This window comes from Protopterus annectens, chromosome 6.part0, assembly GCF_019279795.1.
Source record: "Protopterus annectens isolate FY-2018-M chromosome 6.part0, PAN1.0, whole genome shotgun sequence".
NCBI classification, from domain to species: domain Eukaryota; kingdom Metazoa; phylum Chordata; order Ceratodontiformes; family Protopteridae; genus Protopterus; species Protopterus annectens.
Window position 1 is genome coordinate 704,000,437 of NC_056737.1, and position 19,783 is coordinate 704,020,219.

General features: G+C 42.3%; 1 protein-coding gene across 1 annotated transcript in view; it reads right to left on the bottom strand.

Annotated features, from left to right (window-relative positions):
* Positions 1-19,783, bottom strand: part of SYNE2 (spectrin repeat containing nuclear envelope protein 2) — a 3,814,665-nt gene that overhangs the window by 988,541 nt on the left and 2,806,341 nt on the right. The window contains exons 93-94 of the mRNA XM_044073561.1: positions 10,111-10,212; positions 464-583 (exon numbers count right to left, since the gene is read on the bottom strand). Of these exons, the coding sequence (XP_043929496.1) occupies positions 464-583; positions 10,111-10,212 (222 nt within the window). The remainder of the gene's footprint in view (positions 1-463; positions 584-10,110; positions 10,213-19,783) is intronic.

Here is a 19,783-nt window from a genome sequence, read left to right on the forward strand (position 1 = left end):
GCTGCAAGCATGTTTAACCATTGTCAGTTCTAGACAGCCACTCCAGCAAATGACACTAGCATCTGTGGACTACCTTTCATTGGTGCCTCCCTAAATTGACCATCACATGTGAACACAGTACAGCAACAGGTTTTGTATAAGAAACATTTTACTGTATAAGAGAACATACTCAGCCAAATGCATCACAGACAGCAACTAAGAAAAGGACTGTTTCTAAACTTTCCAACTCTTAGATGGAGCCTGAGATTCAGGAGTAAACAAAGTCCTGAGCATCTGTCCAAATAGTTACCTTAAACCACTACACCATCGCAATGGATCAAAATAATTATGAATGACTAGAAACTCAAAACTATAAAAATGACAAAGTGCGGAACAGTCAACATGTCTTGTGTACTTGTATTATATTAAATCTTGACTTTTGTAAAATACAACCATGTCAGTTCAAGTTGTTAGAGACCCTTACCTCTAACTTGCACACTTCTTGCATGACTGCAGGCTGCAGCTGACGATGCTCTCCACAGAGCCTTAGTTTTGCTATATGGCTTTCTGATGTTTTCAGATCTGTATCAAACTCATCTATTTTCTGTGTTAAAAAATACAACATTACACAGCGGAATTCCAAAAATACATTGAATCATCACCTGAAACATGCTACTGGCATCTACGTGATATGAAGGTACTGCTTAGTCTGAATAAATATATTTCTCTTCTCAGTGCTTCATAATTTGGAAATAATTCTTTGTCACTGCAATTCTGTTTTGATTTATATGTTTCTACAGTGTACTCACCCCAAATCATAGTATTTTATTTCACTATCATAAATTGTTAAAAATGAGTAACTCTGATGCATCCATTACCACAAAGCAACATCAAGAGGAGAAGACAACCAAAACATTAACTCAAACGGAGCAGACGTGCTGTATAAAAGTGTATAACTTTATTAGTAAATAATGGGGCAGACAGTTTCAGTTCACAACACATAATATAAGCTGCACTGTGTCTCACTGTGATTTTTGTAATACTATTAGCTGCCCCTCCAGTCTTTCTGTGAAAAGAAATACACAGTCACTCCTTTAGTTCTGCTGTTTTCGGTTACCATATAAACTTGGGGCAGTAGCCATGGTCCAACACCAGACAGCTCCTACAATGTAAAAGCATACTGCCCAAAAATACTTCTTGCATCAGTGGTGTAGAAGGATGAAACCCTGACTACAGTCCAGGCTGCCTGAGTTCAACCAGCATATCAGATGCCTGACAACACAGGTAGGAAGGCTGAGATGTGTCCATTTTGGGGGGTGGGGGAACAGAAAGTGGTTACCACCCAGCTCTCTTTGTTGCTATATTGACAGGGTCTTGGTTGGGCAGAAGAGGCCAATTATGATGTGGGGAGTCAGTGCTGAGAAAATGTGGGTGTGGCTACCCAAGCCAGCGAAGGCAGCCACTGTCTACATATAAAGGGGAAAAAGCATGCATGCATGCACAAGGGGTATAGGTGGCACTTATGACAAAAATACTCACACCACCAGTGGAGGGGGAGGTTAGGTCATATAATAGAAAAAACTCTCATCATCAGGATGCGGGTGACAGCACAAATTACCCTCACAGCCACCTGGACGACTCCCCCTCCCCCCAGCAGTGTTTGACGTTTAACAGTCATCAGGGACAGGAGCAAAAATTATACTAAAAGAAACACTGTTTCTACATTAAAATAAAAGTATATTAAAAAAGCTGTATTTCTACATTAAAATAATAATGATGATAAGAGTTGTTACTATGTAAATTATAGTGTGTGCTTTTTTCTCTCTCACTGTTAAGTATACCAATGTGAAAGAAAAATCGGCAGCATTCTTGACACTTACTAAAACAGTATACCTGTACTGAAGACTTGTAAATACTAAAACAGCATACTTGTACTGAAGACTTGTAAATACTAAAACAGTGTACCTGTACTGATGACTTGAAAAGTACTAAAACAGTGTACCTTGTAAGTACTAAAACAGTTTATCTATACTTAAGACTTATTTGCTCAAAAATCAAGGACAAAGTCAAAATAAATGGCAAAGACCCCATATTAGGGACAATTTTTAATTATAATTTTAATTCACCTATAAAGTTAATAGTGCAACAGGTTTTTCATCAACATGCAGAGTGTGAAACATTAAACACTTGATGTCTCTCACTGATGACTGACTAGTTCATAGGTGTGTACCAGGTTAATGGGCCTGGGGCCTTTACAAGCCCAGCCATAGGCCTACCCTGGCATCATGCCACCCAACCTTAGTTCCCAGTGCCTCTGTCGAGTAGAGCCACTGGAGTTATCTTGGGGTGAATTTTCTATGTCCCGTCTACTCATTAAGATTTCTCTTGAACAGGGTCAGCGAGGTGCTCTGCTTGACATGTATGGGAAGTCTATTCCATAGCATGGGCAGTCTCTGGGTTATGAACCTGTCCCTCCAGTATGTTCTATTGATTGTGGTAATGAGGTTGAGGTCTCTGGAGTGTGTGGTCCAGAGGGATTGGGATTTCTTTAGATGTAGCATTTCTAACAGAGCTGGGTCAGACATGGCTTTGTAAGTCAAGCAGAGATTGCCTCTAAGTAGGCGATATGAGACAGAGAATAGTTGGAGTTTTTTGTGTCTGTCCATATAGGACAAGTGTTTAAGGCCTAGGATCCACTTTGAGAGGTACTTTTGTGGCTTCTCCAGTTGTTGCAGGTGTCTCCAGTTGTTGCAGGTGTCTAGTGAGGTACATGCCAAATGGGGCATTGTACTCAATGATTGTCCTAATGAAGAGAAGAGGGAGACAATGACCTCTTTCTTCCTGGATGCAAAACCCTTTGTAATGAGATGTGCCACAAAGAAGGACTTTCTGACCACAGTGGCAATGTGGTTATCAAAACAGAGGTTGCTGTCAACCTGTGTTCCCAGATATCTTATAATGCCTTCTGTGTTCAGTGGACTACCATTGATGTGGTAATTCATGTGAACTGCGTTTTTCCCAAAGGAGTGGTGACACATTTTTTTGGCATTGAGCTTAAGGCCATGGTTCTGAAACCAGTGGTTGGTCTCAGTGAGGCCATTCTGTAGGATGTCAACATCACTTGGGGAGTTAATAGCTCCCAACTTGCAATCGTCTGCGAACGTTGTCAGCCAGTGTCCCTTCGTGTTGGCCTGGACTTCAGGGAAGTAGATACCAAACAGGAGAGGACCCAGGACCGAACGCTGTGGGGCTCCACTCGTGACTAGTCAGCAGTCTGACTTGGAGTCAGCTACTTTCACACTGTGGGTTCTATCTGTGAGACAGTCTACAACCCACCTAGTGATACAGGGGTTGATGCCTAGCTTAGTGAGTTCTTCTATGATTCCTGAGTGAGGAATGGTATCAAAGGCCATGGCCTGATCAAGGTAGGCTGTATGAATCACCTTGCCTTCACCCACAGCTCTGGTGACTGACTCAAAGAGGTCAATCAAGTTGATCAGGCATGATCTACCCTTCACAAAACCAAACTGTGTGGGATCCAGAATTTGGAGATTCCCTATATCCTTGTTTATTAGGTCCATGATGATGCATTCCATAGCTTTGCATATCAGACTCATCAGACAAATGGGGCGATAGTTCTCAGGGTCTGTAGTTGCTCCTCCTTTGTGGAGAGGGATGACTGTAACAGTGTGCCATTCGGTAGGGACAAAATGTGAGGTGAGGCTGGGATTGAACAAGGGACACAGGTGAGGTGCCAGTTCACTCTGTAGTTCATGTAGAACACAGCCAGGGATATTGTTGGGTCCCATATTCTTGGCATTGGACAGTGCTGTCTTAACCTATGCAGAAGTAATACTGGTGCCTGGAAATCTACTGGCATTGTGATTGGTCATTGGGGGGAGGGGTAAAGTTGGCACTGAATATGTCGGCCAGTATATTGGTAATATCTGTTGGCTTGGTATAGGACATACCATTGTGCAGTAGCTCAGAGCAAATCTGGGTATTGCCGTGGAGATTCTTTACATAACTATAGAAGGCTACATGGTTGTCTTTACTATATGCTGCAATTCTGTTTTCATAGCTTGCTTTAGAGGATTTGATGAGGGATTTCAACTTTTTGTTGAGGCTGATAAGGGAGTTTTTCCAGTCTTGGGACTTCACCTTATTCTGCATCAGTTTCCTCCTTCTGTTGTAGAGTTTGTTTATGGCAGGGGACCACCAGATTGGCTTCCTTTTTTTGGAGGACAGTGTCTTGGTTCTATTGGTATAGCGAGATCCATGCATTTGTGTAGATGTTTGTACAGTGCATTGGTGTATGATTTGGCAGTCATGCAACTATTCTCCATTTGCATGGATGCCGTGAAGTTAGCCACCTCTGTTTTTAGGAGCCCAAAGTTAACTTTGGAGAAGTTTTTCATGGTGGTTACCTTTGCGGAGTGGTGGGGTGGCGGGAGGGATGTGGATTTCCAAGTTGATTAGTTTATGGTCGGATCTAACCAGGGAGGAGTTGACTATGGGTGTAGAGCAACAGCCACCCATGTTATTAATGACCAGGTCAAGGATTTTGCTACCTCTAGTGGAGGTAAGAACAACCTGGTCCAAAGCATTGGAATTAATGAATTCCAGGAAACATTGGGCAAGTGTATTGGTACATGAGTAGTTTTCACAGTTAATGGAGGGGTACTTGAAGTTGCTTAGTATGAAAGTATTAGGTTGGATCCTAATATTTTCCAGGGTGCATAGGAACAGGGAGTGTGAGTCTTGGGACATGGTTGGGGACCTAATCAATGTCTTACCCAATGTTAGATGCACCTGAAGTATCTCTGATGCATTATGTTGGGCTACCAGTCTGGGGGTGTGCGCATCCTTTATGAATATGGAAACACCACCACCTTTAGAGCTTCAGTACAAGTTCTGGGGCTGAAAGGTGTGGAATGAGTTATAGCCTGGTAGTGCAGGGGTGCTTTCTGCTGCCTTGAACCAGGTCTTTGTTACAGTACAAATGTTGATGTTCTCCATTTTAAGGAGTGCTTTGAGCAAGTGCATTTTGAGATTTAGACTTCTACCATTGAGCAGCATGACCCTCAGACTGCATTTGTTTGCAGCTGTTACGGTGGTAATTTGGTCTTTGGAACACCACCTAAAAAAGGCACTATAGGGGTGGCAAGATCCTTGGCCAGTATCTGGAAGCCCAGGGGTGACAAATGCAGGGCATCTCTGGCAAAGCATCGAGGTCTGTCAATCATGTCATCCCAGACAGACAGATACTGGATTCCCTTAGAATGACACCAGAAACTTAGCCAATTGTTGAAATCAATCACTTTCTGCTTGTACTGTAGTATCATTCTGGGTGATGGTAGGATGCTGTTCAGGGCTAGGGTTACACCCGCCTGGGCTACATAATCTGAGAGCTCCTCCATGTCTCTTTTCATGTAGTCCAGGCAGGTATGTCTCAGGTCATTCACACACACATGTACAATGACACAGTCATATTTGTACCTGTTGTTGAGGGACCTGAGTGCATGTGTTATGTGGCAGATCCTGGGACCAACCAGGCAGCTGACTGTTACTTTCTCCTTATTCAACCTAGTGAGTAGGACATCAGTGTGCCTCACTATCAAGTCACCTTTGACTAGTGTGCTGGGCATACTGTTTTGCCTTAGGGGCTTTGGTTGAGTGGCACACTGTTTAGGAGAGTTATGTGTCTCATGATTAGTGTTGTGTTGTGGTGGTCGAGTGCGTTTCTGCCTTGGAGGTCTTTGCTGTTTAGGTAGATTTTTATTGAGAGCCTCAGTGAAGGTGGGTGTGTGGTTTGTGCTTTTATGTGAAGGCAGTGCTGGTGTGTGTTCTGGAGGGCTATGTGTTCCATGTGGTGTGGTTCAAGTGTTGACCTTCTCCTCTTGACCAGCTATTTGGCTTGGCTGGACAGTGCATGGCTTGCAATTTGGATATATAAGTGCATCTCAAGCAAGTCTGAGTGTTGGGAGGTAAGACGAGAGGGTTATCTGTGTACATGAGGCAGTTGCTACATTGCTCAGGATGCCCAAGTTCACCAGGTTAATAGGAGAAAGCACAGGGAACTGACCTTTAGACATGCCTGGAGGGGTGGGCATTAATAATAAGTACTGGATCTGTTTCCTTGTAGAACGTTTAGTGCTGGTAGTACTTTTGTGTGCTACAATAATTGCTACAAGAAATCTGGTAAAGTGTTAGACTAATAAGCTAGTAAAAGTGCAGGAGAGGAGGGAACTAGCAGATCTAAGGGAAAAATTGAAGAGCAGACTTTGGTATCACTCAGAAGCTTACAAACAGTCCTGTATACAGTAAGTCTGTATCTGGATTAGACTAGTTATAGGAAAGGTGGGAAACAAGCACAAATGTGGGCTTTTAAACCAAAAAGTTGAGAGGGATGGAAAAACTGCCCAAACGGCCAATAAACTACAATTTCTGGGCCAGAAACCACTCCTCTTGTGGTAGACAGACTACCTAGTGCTTACCACTCCCACTGATAACCTAGAAGACTTCCCTCCAATACAGAAAGGCTTGGGGGGCTCAGAAACTTACATACAGTCCTGGATACAGCACATCTGTATCTGGAATAGACTAGTTACAGGAAGCGCGGGAAAAGTACAAACGTTGTCTTTTAAACCAGAAAGTTAAAAGAGATGGAAAAACTGCCCAAACGGCCAATAAACTACAATTTTTGGGCCAGAAACCACTCTTCTTGTGGTAGATAGGCTACCTAGTCCTTAGTTAGTTTACCAGAAACTAAAAAGGTTTGTGAGGGATAGTGCAAAAAAGACAAGGCAAAATCAAGGACATTCTGCAAAATCATAGACAAATGGCAGCTATGATATTACCAGGCTTGTATTTACTGATAGCGCCTACACGGATACTCTGAGCAGTGTTCTGGCATGTATCCTGAAGTACACCATTCTATCCCGAATGCCCAGTGTAATGGCAAACTAGTTCATAGGTAGGTACTAGGCTATCGGTCCTAGGGCCTATCCAAGCCGAGCCAAAAAGGTAACCTGGCTTTCGCCACCCAAGAAAATTATTTTCCTGTGCCCCTGTTGAGCAGAGCCACAAAGGTGATCCCTGGGGTGAATTTCCTATTTCCCATCCAATTATCAAGATTTTCCTTGAAGAGTGCTAATGAGGAGCTTTGTTTGATGTAGATAGGTAACCTGTTCCAGAGTATAGGAAGTCTCTGGGACAGGAATCTATCCCTCCAGCATGTTCTCTTTATTGTGGTGCCAAGGTTTAGGTCCCTAGAGCGTATAGCTCAGAGGGATTGGGATTTCTTTAAGTGGAGCATGTCCAACAGCTCTGGGTTTGACATAGCTCTGTATGTTAGGCAGAGATTGCCTCTGAGAAGGCAATATGCAACGGAGTAAAGCTGGAGTTTTTTGAGACCAGTCTGCGTAGAGCATCTGTTTGAGGCCGGTAATCCTCTTTGTGAGGTATTTCTGCGGCCTTTCCAGTTGTTGTAGATGTCTTGTGAGGTACATAGCGAAAGGGGCGTTGTACTCTATAATAGGTCTAATAAGTGATGAGTAGAGGGGAACAATGACCTCTTTTTTCCTGGATAAGCTGTGCCACATAGAAGGATTTCCTGACTACTGTGGCGATGTGATTATCAAAGGAGAGACTACTGTTCACCTGTATCCCAAGGTTTCTTATCACACTTTTGGTGTTAAGTAGACTACCACCTATGTGGTAGATTATGGGTAGAGAGTTTTTACCAAATGAGGATGACAACGCACTTTTTGGCATTGAGCTTGAGGCCATGGCTTTGACACCAGGCATCTGGCTCAGTGAGGCCCTTTTGTATGATGTCCACATCGTTAGGAGTTTCAATTATGGCTCCTAGTTTACAGTCATCTGCGAACTTCGTTAGCCAAAGACCTTCTGTGTTAGCCTGTACTTCAGAAAAGTAGATACAAAACAGGAGAGGACCCAGGACTGAACCCTGTGGTACTCCACTTGTCACTGGTCTGAAGTTGGATTTGGAGTCTGCTACGTGTGGGTTCTGTCAGTGAGCCAGTTGGCAACCCATCTTGTGACATATGGATTTATACCTAGTTTAGTGAGTTTATCTATAATTCCAGAGTGGGGGATGGTGTCAAAAGCCTTGGCAAGATCTAGATAGGCTGTGTGAACCACCTTACCCTCGTCTACGGCTTTGGTGACTGCTTCAAAGAAGTCAATCAGGTTTAGGAGACATGATCTGTATTTTACAAACCCGAACTGGGTGAGGTCCAGAGTTTGGAGATTACCAATGTCTTTGTTTATAAGTTCCATGATAATACGTTCCATGGCCTTGCAGACCAGGCTAGGTAGGCTAATGGGGCGGTAGTTACCAGGGTCTGTGGTGGCTCCCCCTTTGTGGAGTGGGATAACCACTGTTGTGCGCCATTCAGTGGGAACAAAGCCTGAGGTGAGGCTATGATTGAATATGGTGCTTAGGTGGGGTGTCAGTTCATTCTGTAGTTCATCTAGAACACATCCTGGGATGTTGTCAGGTCCCATGGATGCTGTGTTCTTGGCTTTGGAGAGTGTGGTTTTTACCTGTGCAGCCGTGATTACAAGAACTTTGCATTCTTCCGGTATAGAGATGGGTCCTTTAGGGGGTGAGGAGGGGTAAAGTTAGCACTGAACCTATCTGACAGGATGTTGGCAAAATCAGTTGGTTCTGTATATTTAGTGCCATTGTACTGTAACTCAGAGCAAATCTGAGTGTTGCCATTGAGAATCTTGACATAGCTACAGAATGCTTTGTGGTTGTCTTTAGAATCAGTGGCAATTTTGTTTTTGTAACTAGCTTTTGAGGATTTTATGACGGATCTCAGCTTCTTACTGAGGCTGACCAGGGAGTTCCTCCAATCATGAGATTTTACTCTTTTTTGCAACAGTTTCATTCTTCTGTTGTAGAGTTTGTTTATGGCAGGGGACCATCAGACTGGCTTCCTTTTTTTGGAGGATAGCATCTTGGTTCTGTTAGAGATAGCACGATCCATGCACTCATGTAAGTGCTTATAAAGTGCATTTGTGCAGGATTCAGCAGTCGTACCTCTACTGCCCATCTGCATGGGTGTCGTGAAGTTTGCCACTTCTGTCTTAAGAAGCTTGAAGTTGGCTTTGGAGAATTTTTTTACGGTGGTTTCCATAATGGGGGGTAGGGGCGGGATGTGGATGTTTAGGCTGATTAGCTTGTGGTCAGAACGAGGAATTGACCTCTGGTGTGGAACACCGGTCGCCCATGTTGGTAATGACCAGGTCTAGGGTATTGGTGCCCCTGGTGGGAGTGTAGATAAGTTGATCCAAGGCATTGGAATGTATGAATTCCAGAAAACGTTGAGCAAAAAAGTTGGTACATGAGTAGTTTTCCCAGTTAATGGTAGGGTAGTTGAAATTGCCCATTATTAGGGTGTTGGGTTGTACCCTAATATTTTCCAGTGTATCAAGAAATGAGGAGTGGGAATCCTGGGGCATGGTAGGGGATCTAGCAAGTTACAATTTGGACTGCGGTCTTGCCCAGAGTTGGTTGTACTTGGATAATCTCGGATGCATTATGCTGAGCAACTAGCTTGGAGGTATGGATATCCTTAATGAATATGGACACGCCTCCACCTTGAGTGTTTCAGTCTTGGTTAGGTGGCCAAAAGGTGTGGTATGAATTATAGCCTGGTAATGCACAGGTGCTCTCTGGAGCCTTGAACCGGGTCTCTGTCACTGCACGGAGGTCAATGTTCTGCATTTTAAGGAGTGCCTCGAATTAATGCATTATGAGGTTTAGACTTCTAGCACTGAGTAGCATTACCCTCAGATTTTGCTTGCTTGTACCTGTTACGGTGGTGAATTTGTCATTTGAACCTTGCCTAAAAAAGGTACTATAGGGGTGGCAAGAGCCTTAGCCAGTATCCGGTACTAGTTTAGAGAATTAAACAAATGGATAGTCAATGTTATTCCTATCAACAATGAAATAATGTTATATGGCTTCACTGTAGAAGTGATATAATGTAACACACCAGTCATTTTAAAACCTTCATTCACTAACTTAATATTACAAAACTAGGCTGTAAAAATTAACTGAGCACAAGGGATACTTTATTCAGATGTTATGATTACCTGAAGCTGTTCAGCAGCACTCTGTCCACTCATGCTGTTTAAAGTTTGCTGCATAGTGCATCTTTTCTCAGCCAGGGAATGATGCAATTGCCTTATTTCAGTCTGTAGCAAAAACAAAACAAAACAAAAAGGCAAAACATGAGGCTAGTAACAATAGCAAATAACAAGAAAGAAATGTCTAAGCAAGACCCTTAAGAACTGGCTACACTACATCATCTAAAAGTGACACAGTCAAACTCTGGAAGGATATCTTCAAGAGACTGCAGTGTTTTAACATAGGTGAATCACCATGAACTGGACTGCTGTGGCTAATGCCTGTGAATTTGCTCATTCTCCTTCTAAAATGCTATTGATTCCATCCTCGCTGTAATACTGCTACTGAATTATAATCCATCACAGAAGCTGACATGTTACTCTAGGACTCACCACAATCTCAGTAAAAAATATTTACATCAGACAAACTTCACGTTCCTTAAGACCGAGGTGGAAAGTTTCAAAGCCCCCATGCTAAAGTATAACACTGTCCAAGCTGCAAATCCTTAACAAATGCACTCTACAGGCACCTACAAGAATGCATGGATCGTGCTATCTCAAGCAAAACCAGGACTCACTCCTCCAAGAAAAAAAAAAAACAGTCTGGTGGACCCCTGCCATAAACAATTTATACAATAGAAGGAGGAAACTAGTACAGAAAAGAGTAAAATCACAAAAAGGGAAAACATCCCTGATCAGTATCTGCAAGAAACTACGATCCCTCATAAAATCATCCAAGGCTAGCTTCAAAAGAAAAATTGCCAAGGACTCTAAAGATAATCACAAGGCATTCTTTAGCTATGTCAAGAATCTAAGTGGCAATTCTCAGATCTGCTTGGAGTTAGTACAGAATGGCACAAAATACACTGAACCAACCAATATCGCCAACATCCTGGCAGACAGGTTCAGTGCAAACTTCATCCCACTTTCACCCACAAAAGGGCCTATAACCATACCAGAAGAATACAGTGCCCCTGAAATCACAGACACTCAGGTTAAAACAGCCCTCTCCAAAGCCAAAAACACAGCATCAATGGGGCCGAACAGTGTCCCAGCTGCATCCTACACAAGCTCAAAAATGAACTAACCCCTCACCTAAACACACTGTTCAAACTCAGACTCTCCACAGGCTACGTGCCCATAGAGAGGCACACAGCAACGGTTATTCTGCTCCACAAAGGTAGTGCCACAACAGACCCCTGGAACTATCTCCCTATAAGCCTGACTAGCTTGGTCTGCTAGGCTAATGGAGTGCATCATCATGGATCTCATTAACAGAGACATTGGGAACCTCCAAACACTGGACCCTACCCAGTTCAGCTTTGTTAAGGGCAGATCATGCCTCCTAAACCTGCTGGACTTTTCTGAGACAGTTACCAAGGCTATAGATGAGGGAAAGGTGGTCCACATAGCCTACCTAGACCTCGCAAAGGCCTTCGACACCATTCCCCATTCAGGTAATATAGACAAGCTCACCAGCCTGAAAATAAACCCCTACATCATGAGATGGGTTGCCAACTGGCTCATGGACAGAACCCACATGGTAAGAGTTGCGGGAGCTAGGTCTGACTCTAAACCGGTTACAAGTGGCGTTCCCCAGGGCTCAGTCCTAGGACCCATCCTATTCAGCATATACTTCTCAGAGGTACAGGCAAGCACAGGATGACTATGGCTAACCAAGTTCGCAGATGACTGCAAACTAGGGGCTATAATTGACTCCCTGGCTGACACAGACATCCTCCAAAAGGGTCTCACTGAGATAGATACCAGGTGTGAAAATCTTGGCCTCAAGCTAAATGCCAAAAAGTGCATAGTCATCCCCTTTGGAAAAAACATAGTACCCACAAACTACCACATAGGTGGTAGCCCCCTAAATACGGAAGACATAATAAGGGATCTGGGGACCCAAGTAGATAGTAACCTCTCCTTTGATAATCACATTGCCAAAGTGGTTAGAAAATGCTTCTACGTGGCCCACCTAATCACAAAAGGGTTTGCATCCAGATCAAAAGAAGTCATTGTGCCCCTCTAAGCATCATTCATCAGACCCATCATAGAGTACAACGCTCCATTTGGGATGTACCTTACAAGACACCTGCAACAGATGGAAAGACCACAGAAGTACCTCACCAGGAAGATCACTGGCCTCAAACAGATGCCCTATGCAGCTCGATTGAAGAAACTCCAGCTGTATTTGGTTGCATACCACCTACTCAGTGGTGATCTCTGCCTGACATACAAGACCATGTCCAACCCAGAATTGATGGACATGCTGCACCTAAAGAAAACCATATCCCCTCAAGCCACACGCTCTAGAGATCTAAACCTCACCACAACAATAAATAGGACATGCTGGAGGGATAGATTCCTGTCCCAGAGACTTCCCATGCTCTGGAACAGGATTCCAATCTACATTAGGCAGAGCTCCTCGCTAACCCTCTTCAAGAGAAACCTTGACGAGTGGATGGGAAACAGAAAGTATACCCCAAGGATCACTTCAATGGCTCTGCTGGACAAAGGCACAGGGGACTAATCTAAGGGGGCGGCGAAAGCCATCACTTTCCGGCTAGGCTTATAAATGCCTTTGGGCAGATAGCCTAGTACCTACTTATGAACCTGTATTGCAGATGTCACCTACAACTCTCCTTCTCACTTTGTGAGGTGACAGACCCATCTGGATAGAAGTAGTTGTACAAAGCATAACACTCTACAGTAAGGGCAGGTGTTCTTACACACTAACAAGATTATTTTTTCATGCTATTTTTCTTCAATTTCTTTTAATCATGGTTTGTTGAAATTGTTGTGCTAGTCAGCTTTTCACTTTTCCCTACTGTTTTGCAACCTGGAGTTAGTACAGATAAACGTAGGGCACTGGGGCTTGACCACTCCACATTTTTTTAGTCATTTTTAAATTATACGTCTCTATACAGAAAAACTGATGAAGTATGACTCATTTTGGATGACATAAAAGATCAAAGGAAAAGCATTATATGAATCAAACCTATTAAAGACTCCCTGAAGGAGGCAGCATGAATACTTAAATCTTTCAATCAAATATTCACTTGCATACTAGTATTGTGCAAAAAATTCCAATTCTTAACTGGCATTTCAGTGAAATGTAAACTGGAGCTGTGTGTTAACAAGTTAGACAATAGCACAGGTGCTCAAAAGATTCTGGGCCAGATTCTAAATAACTTGTTCTCAGTGTAACTTAATTTAGTATAAAGTCTACCTATAAACAAGCTTACTACAGGGAGCAAATTACAAAACACCTGCAATCAGTGTAAGTGGGAGCAAGTCTTTTGGAATCGGGCCTCTGTTTATTTGCAATCCAAGTATTCCTGCCTTCTCTGAGACACTGCAACCTTATAATTAGAACAGGGAAGTACATTCCACTACAGTATTTTTAAATAAAAAGAAGCTCGCTCAGGACAGCACATTGCTGTGCTCCATCAGCACCACTGAGTAGGGTAAAACGGGTCTATATTAAAAGCCGGAAACAACAAATGCTCGAGTCTAAGACAGTTTTCAAAAGGCTGATGGACTGACATCAGAAATGCATGGAATTCAAGCTAAAAAAATATTTTTAATAGTGCAACTAAGCTGCAGTTAATGAGGCAGAGAAGAGGCACTGAAATTTATATAATCCACAAGGATATATAGCTTGCCTTGTCTTACCTGTTGTAGACCAGGCTTTTGTGCTATTTATCTGGTAAGTTTTACCTGGGTCTATATTAAAAGCCCGAAACGACAAATGCTCGAGTCTATGTACATCGACACATAAAGGTCGATGGACATAAACAGCGAAACATGAAAACCACGAAATTTAAAATGCCAAACGAATTCCGTCATCAGAATATGCCACACAGGTCTTAGTAATCAAACCAGGGTTTCTTTTTATTGTTTACTAATTGACATAATTTTAATACAATTTCTTATGTATATAGTACTATGTGATTGTTTATGTATGACTGCACTGTATTTCTTGAATATCTTGGCTTGTATTGCCTTTTTTTCTTTGCATTTCTCTTAATGCACTCTACTTAATTTTACCCTGTCAGCACTGAATCTTATCATTATGTAGTGCACTTTTCCATTTACTCATTCTGTATATAATATTCTTGACTAATAAGATACTGATGCATTTTTTGCTCTTTGAGCTCAGGTTGTGACTGAAAAGGATCAACAGACTAGCCCAGGTACCTGGTGAACAAATTAAAACGTAATAAATACAAATGATACTTTGCTGGTCTTATTCATTGGCTGTTCTGCTGTTAATTTGTGGTCACACAGTTTCATACTCTGTCTATATTTATCAACTATTGATTTATTAGTAGATTCCCATTTTACAACTTGCTGTTAAATCTAGGATGAACTTTTGATACTCTCTTGTTTTGGATAAAACCGCTAAATCCTAGTGTTGTCTCACTGTGTCTTGAGCCTTTTCCTCTGCTTCTGCTACCTTCATTTCACTCAAAACCTTCACTGTCTTTATTGCATTTACTTGCTAACCTACTACTACAGCAGCAGCCAACCTGCCTATAGTCCACCACTTTACCTAATCCAGCTTAAGTGACTAACCTGGTACCATCATTACTCCTTGCTGGTTCATAGGTTCATAGGTTAGTACTAGGCTAACGGCCCTGGAGCCAATGCAAGCCTAGCCCAAGCATATTCCTGGTCATCTGGCTGCTAGACGTTAGTTCCTTGTGCCCCTATCAAACAAGGCTATTGAAGTGATCCTCAGGGTGAATTTCCTATTACCCACCCCCTCATCAAGATTTTTCTTGAAAAGGGCTAGTGAGGTGCTCTGCTTGATGTGAATGGGGAGTTTATTCCAGAGTATGGGAAGTCTCCGGGTTATGAACCTGTCCCTCCAGCAGGGTCTGTTTAATGTGGTGATGAAGTTGAGGTCTTTGGAGCATGTGGCATGGAGGGACTGTGACTTTTTCAGATGAAGCATGTCTAGCAATACTGGGTCAGACACGGCTTTGTATGTCAAGCAGACACCGCCTCTAAGTAGGCGATATGAGATAGAGCAAAGCTGGAGTTTTTTGAGTCTTTGTGTGTAAGACACGTGTTTGAGTCCTAAGATCCTCTTTGTGAGGAACATTTGTGGCCTCTCCAGCTGTTGGAGGTGTCTAGTGAGGTACATGCCAAATGGGGCACTGTACTCTATAATGGGTCTAATGAGGGACGAGAAGAAAGGGATTATGACTTCTTTCTTCTTGGATGAGAAACCTTTTGTAATGAGATGTGCCACACAGAATGACCTTCTAATGACAGTGGCAACATTGTTGTCGAAGGAGAGGTTGCTATCTACCTGTGTCCCTAGATCATTAATCACACCTTTGTAGTTAAATGGGTTACCATCGATATGGTAGTTTGTGGGCACCATGTTTTTCCTGAAGGGAATGACAATGCAATTTTTAGCACTGAGCCTAAGGCCATGGTTTTGGCACCAGACGTTGGTCTCTGTGAGGCCTTTTTGTAGGATGCCTACATCAGCTTGAGAATCAATAATAGCTCCCAGTTTGCAGTCATCCACGAATTTGGTTAACCAAAATCCCTTTGTGTTGACTTGAACTTCAGAGAAGTAGATGCCAAGCAGGAGAGGACCCAGAACCGATCCCTGTGGGACTCCACTTGTAACTGCCTGACAGTCAGATCAGGAGTCTGCTGCTTTCACCATGTGCGTCAGTGAGCCAGTTGGTGACCCATCTTGTGACGTAGGGGTTAATGCCCAGATTAGTGAGTCTATCAATGATTCCAGAGTGGGGAATGGTGTAGAAGGCTTTGGCTAGATTGTAGTAGGCTGTGTGGAAAGCCTTGCCTTCATCCACCACTCTGGTGACAAATTCAAAGAAGTCTATCAGACTGAGCAGACATGATCTGCCCTTCACAAACCCAAACTGTGTGGGGTCCAGGGTTTGAAGGTTCCCTATATCTCTAAGATCCATAATGATCTGCTCCATAGCCTTACAGATCAGGCTCATCAGGCTGATGGGGCGGTAGTTACCAGGATCAGTAGTTACTCCCCCTTTGTGGAGTGGGATGACTGTAGCGGTATGCCATTTGGTGGGAACAAAACCTGAAGTGAGGCTGTAGTTGAACAGGGCACTCAGGTTTGGTGCCAGTTCCTTTTGTAAATCGTGTAGGACACATTCCAACATATTATCTGGCACCATGGAAGCTGTATTCTTGGCTTTGGTCAGTGCGGTTTAAACTTGTGCAGTCGTGATAATAGGGATTTGGCATTCCTCGAGTATTGGGTTGGGCCATTAAGAGGGTGAGGGGGGGGGTAAAGTTTGCACTAAACCTGTCTGCCAAGATATTGGCAATATCAGTTGGTTCAGTATAAGTGATGTCGTTGTGTAGTAGCTCCGAGCATATCTGTGTATTGTTATGCAGATTCTTGACATAACTAAAGAATGCCTTGTGGTTGTCCTTAGTATCTGTAGCAATTTTGTTTTCGTAACTAGCTTTGGTTGATTTGATGAGGGATCTGTTTTTTGCTGAGATTTACAAGGCAATTTTTCCAGTCTTGGGACTTTACCCTTTTATGCAACAGTATTTTCCTTCTGTTGTAGAGTTTGTTGATGGCAGGGGTCCACCAGATTGGCTTCCTTTTGTTGGAGGACAGTGTCTTAGTTCTGTTTGGTATGGCCCGATCTATGCACTTGTGTAACTGTTCAACCAGTCTGTCACCCTACTTACCTGGCTGCTTACTATGGTGCCACAGACTGTTAATTCAGTTTCAGTGGTCAGTCTAATCTCCGCAGGCATCCTGCGACAGTGTATCTGCTCTGTCCTGTTTACTGACAATCCAATAATATTACCAAACACAAATTTCACCTACAAAACATGCACTTACATACACAAACTGGAGACAGATATTACAAGTTTGTCAGTAAACATAAACCCACATATGATGAGATATTCAGGAAAAAAATACCAAGTGCTCACAGACACAAGACAGGGTTCCTCAGCCACATATAGCCACTTACTCCCATAAACGTACTACTCACACAGGTCCTCCAACACCTCTGCTTACTACCACCACATCAGAACATACTGTTACAAGGATTCCGCAACTTAAAAAAGATGCTTTTATGGCAGACTGAGTCTGGAGCTAAAACAGGCAACACCAGGAATGTTCTAGTTATTTGTGAATCCATTGTCAGGCATACAAACTCTACACTCACCAGACTGGCAAAAGACAAAGTGACTGACTGGAAGTTTTGTCTCAGCACTAGAAGTAAGGGCATTGCCAAGCCTTCCATACCCTAATGAGTCCAAAATGTTAGAAAATCCTTATCAATGCTCATATTTCAATGAATGATCTCAGGTGGTCCACCAAAAAGGACATGCTGTAGTTCTCATCGGGTCTATATTCTAATCTCGAAGGTTTCAATTTTCAAATCACTAAAGATCAAACTTTAGTGATCGAAGTCTTAAACCATCGAAACCAAAAAAAAAAAATACTAAATTGAAAAAAAAGAACTACATAGTGTATAGGCAGGGGGCAAGCCCCCCTGCACCCCCCACACCCCCTACTTAATATACCAACTCCGAGAACGCACTACATTGAAGTAAACGGAAATCTCCCCCTATGGAGATTTTCCGTTTAAACGTTCATTGTAGTGCGCTTTCAGTATTCTCGTGTCGACAATATCGTATTCGATATTGTTAGACTTCGAGATTTTAATATAGACCCATTCTCATCACGTTATTAAGAAAGGGAAATCTCTTGTGTTGAGATGCATTCTGCCCTCTACTAGAATGTTGCCTCAGTGCAAATCAGTCATCACTGGCTTTACAGACTGGCTGCAGAAATTGTGCCACTTTAGGGGGATTCTAGTTTGTAACAGCCTAGTGGACAAGATAGACATACATTTCAGATTAACCAAGGATAGGCAGCATCAGTCACTTGACGGTAACTACATACTGGCAGAAACCTTTTCCACCCCTAGAGTGCCTATTTCAGGCATAGTGAAATTACTACACATTCCAAACTGACCAATTCAAATTTACAAGGTGTCAGCATCTCTCTACTGAAAACAAGGAGAATCAGAAGCAAAATGCCTGACTGGGAAGCTTTTCTCTAACTGGAGACATGTACATCTCTGTAGCTGATGAAACCTGTCCAAACTGACAGAACATACTCCTTTTCAGGGGTTCACTGTCTTTCACATGTTTAGGATGACTAGTAGCAGTAAGGGCATTTTCTTGATTTAGTACAGGTCCAAACCACTCCCAACAAAACCAATGTTTTCCTTATCGGTAGTTACAGGTTTCTCCTTCTAAGTCCTAACAGGAACATACTAAATACCTAAACATGCTCCCCCAACTTTAAGTCAAACCAAACACCTTTTTCATTAAGAGAAAACTACACAAATATTAAGTAGTCCACCAACACTTCCAACAGTTTTTATGACTGGGTCTTTCTCAATATCATTAACTCTAGATTCCTGGATCAAATGGTTAGTCTTTCTACTACAGGCCCACTCCCCAGATACTGCCTCAAGTAAATTCTCTACTCTCTCTTCACTTTCATAAGTATTTCCTTCCATGGTTACATCAGACCTTTTAACCATCATCTTCTGCCTCAAAACCAAACTCCTTAGACCTATTTATCTATCTATGTTCAGGGACTGTTCAGGAACATCATCTAATGCAACCTATTAGATTTTATTGACCATTTTGAAAAACATGAGTGGTTTATATCACCCTAAATCCCTGAACACTGACACCCCAGACCTAACCAAGAAATTCATGGCATACTAAATCAGTGCATAGAGAAAAGTGTACCCTACCATAATAAACAAAACAAAAAAAATGCATCAAACATCCAACTTGGTGAGATAATAGAATAAAAATAACAAGAAACATATGCTTGCAGCCTTATATAAATTTCCCTTCTCCAGGCTTACAACAAAAACTGAATCAAATTAGTAAGAAACTTGAGAATAATATACAAAGCACCAAAGCTGCCTTTGAGCACAAAACAGTCATCAACACTAAAAACAACCATAAAACCTTTTTAGTTATAAAATCTGTAACAATATCCTGCTGTGTCTGAACTCATTTTAAATAGTATAACCATAGCTAAAATCTTGTCTAATAAAATAAACACAGATTTCACTCCACCTACTATACATTCAGTCCCCTCAGACCAGCTCAGGCCATCCCTAAATAAACAATATTGATCAAGTCTCACCTGCCTTCTCCATAAAAAAAACTTGATGGGAACCAGATAACATACTCAGCTGCTTACCTTGTAAGGTTAAAGTATTACTCAGCCAAACATCTACTAAGTATCTTTAATCAGTCTTTCCATAATTTATATATTAGAAGAATGGAGAAATTCAATAGTCATCAACCCTTTCACGTACCCAGGAAACCGCAGGCCCATCGGTCTAACTAGCTTCATCTGCAAGGTTATGGAATGAATTATTGTACAACTAATGAGAAAGGACATAAGAGATCATTTTTGACCCTTTCAACTTTGTCAAGAGTCGATGACACCTTCTTAATCTTGTAATCTTCTTCAAAAACATCAGCAATGTCCCAGATGAAGGATTTCTTGTACAAAATGCTTATCTTGACTTCACAAAAGCATTTGATTCCATTTGCAACT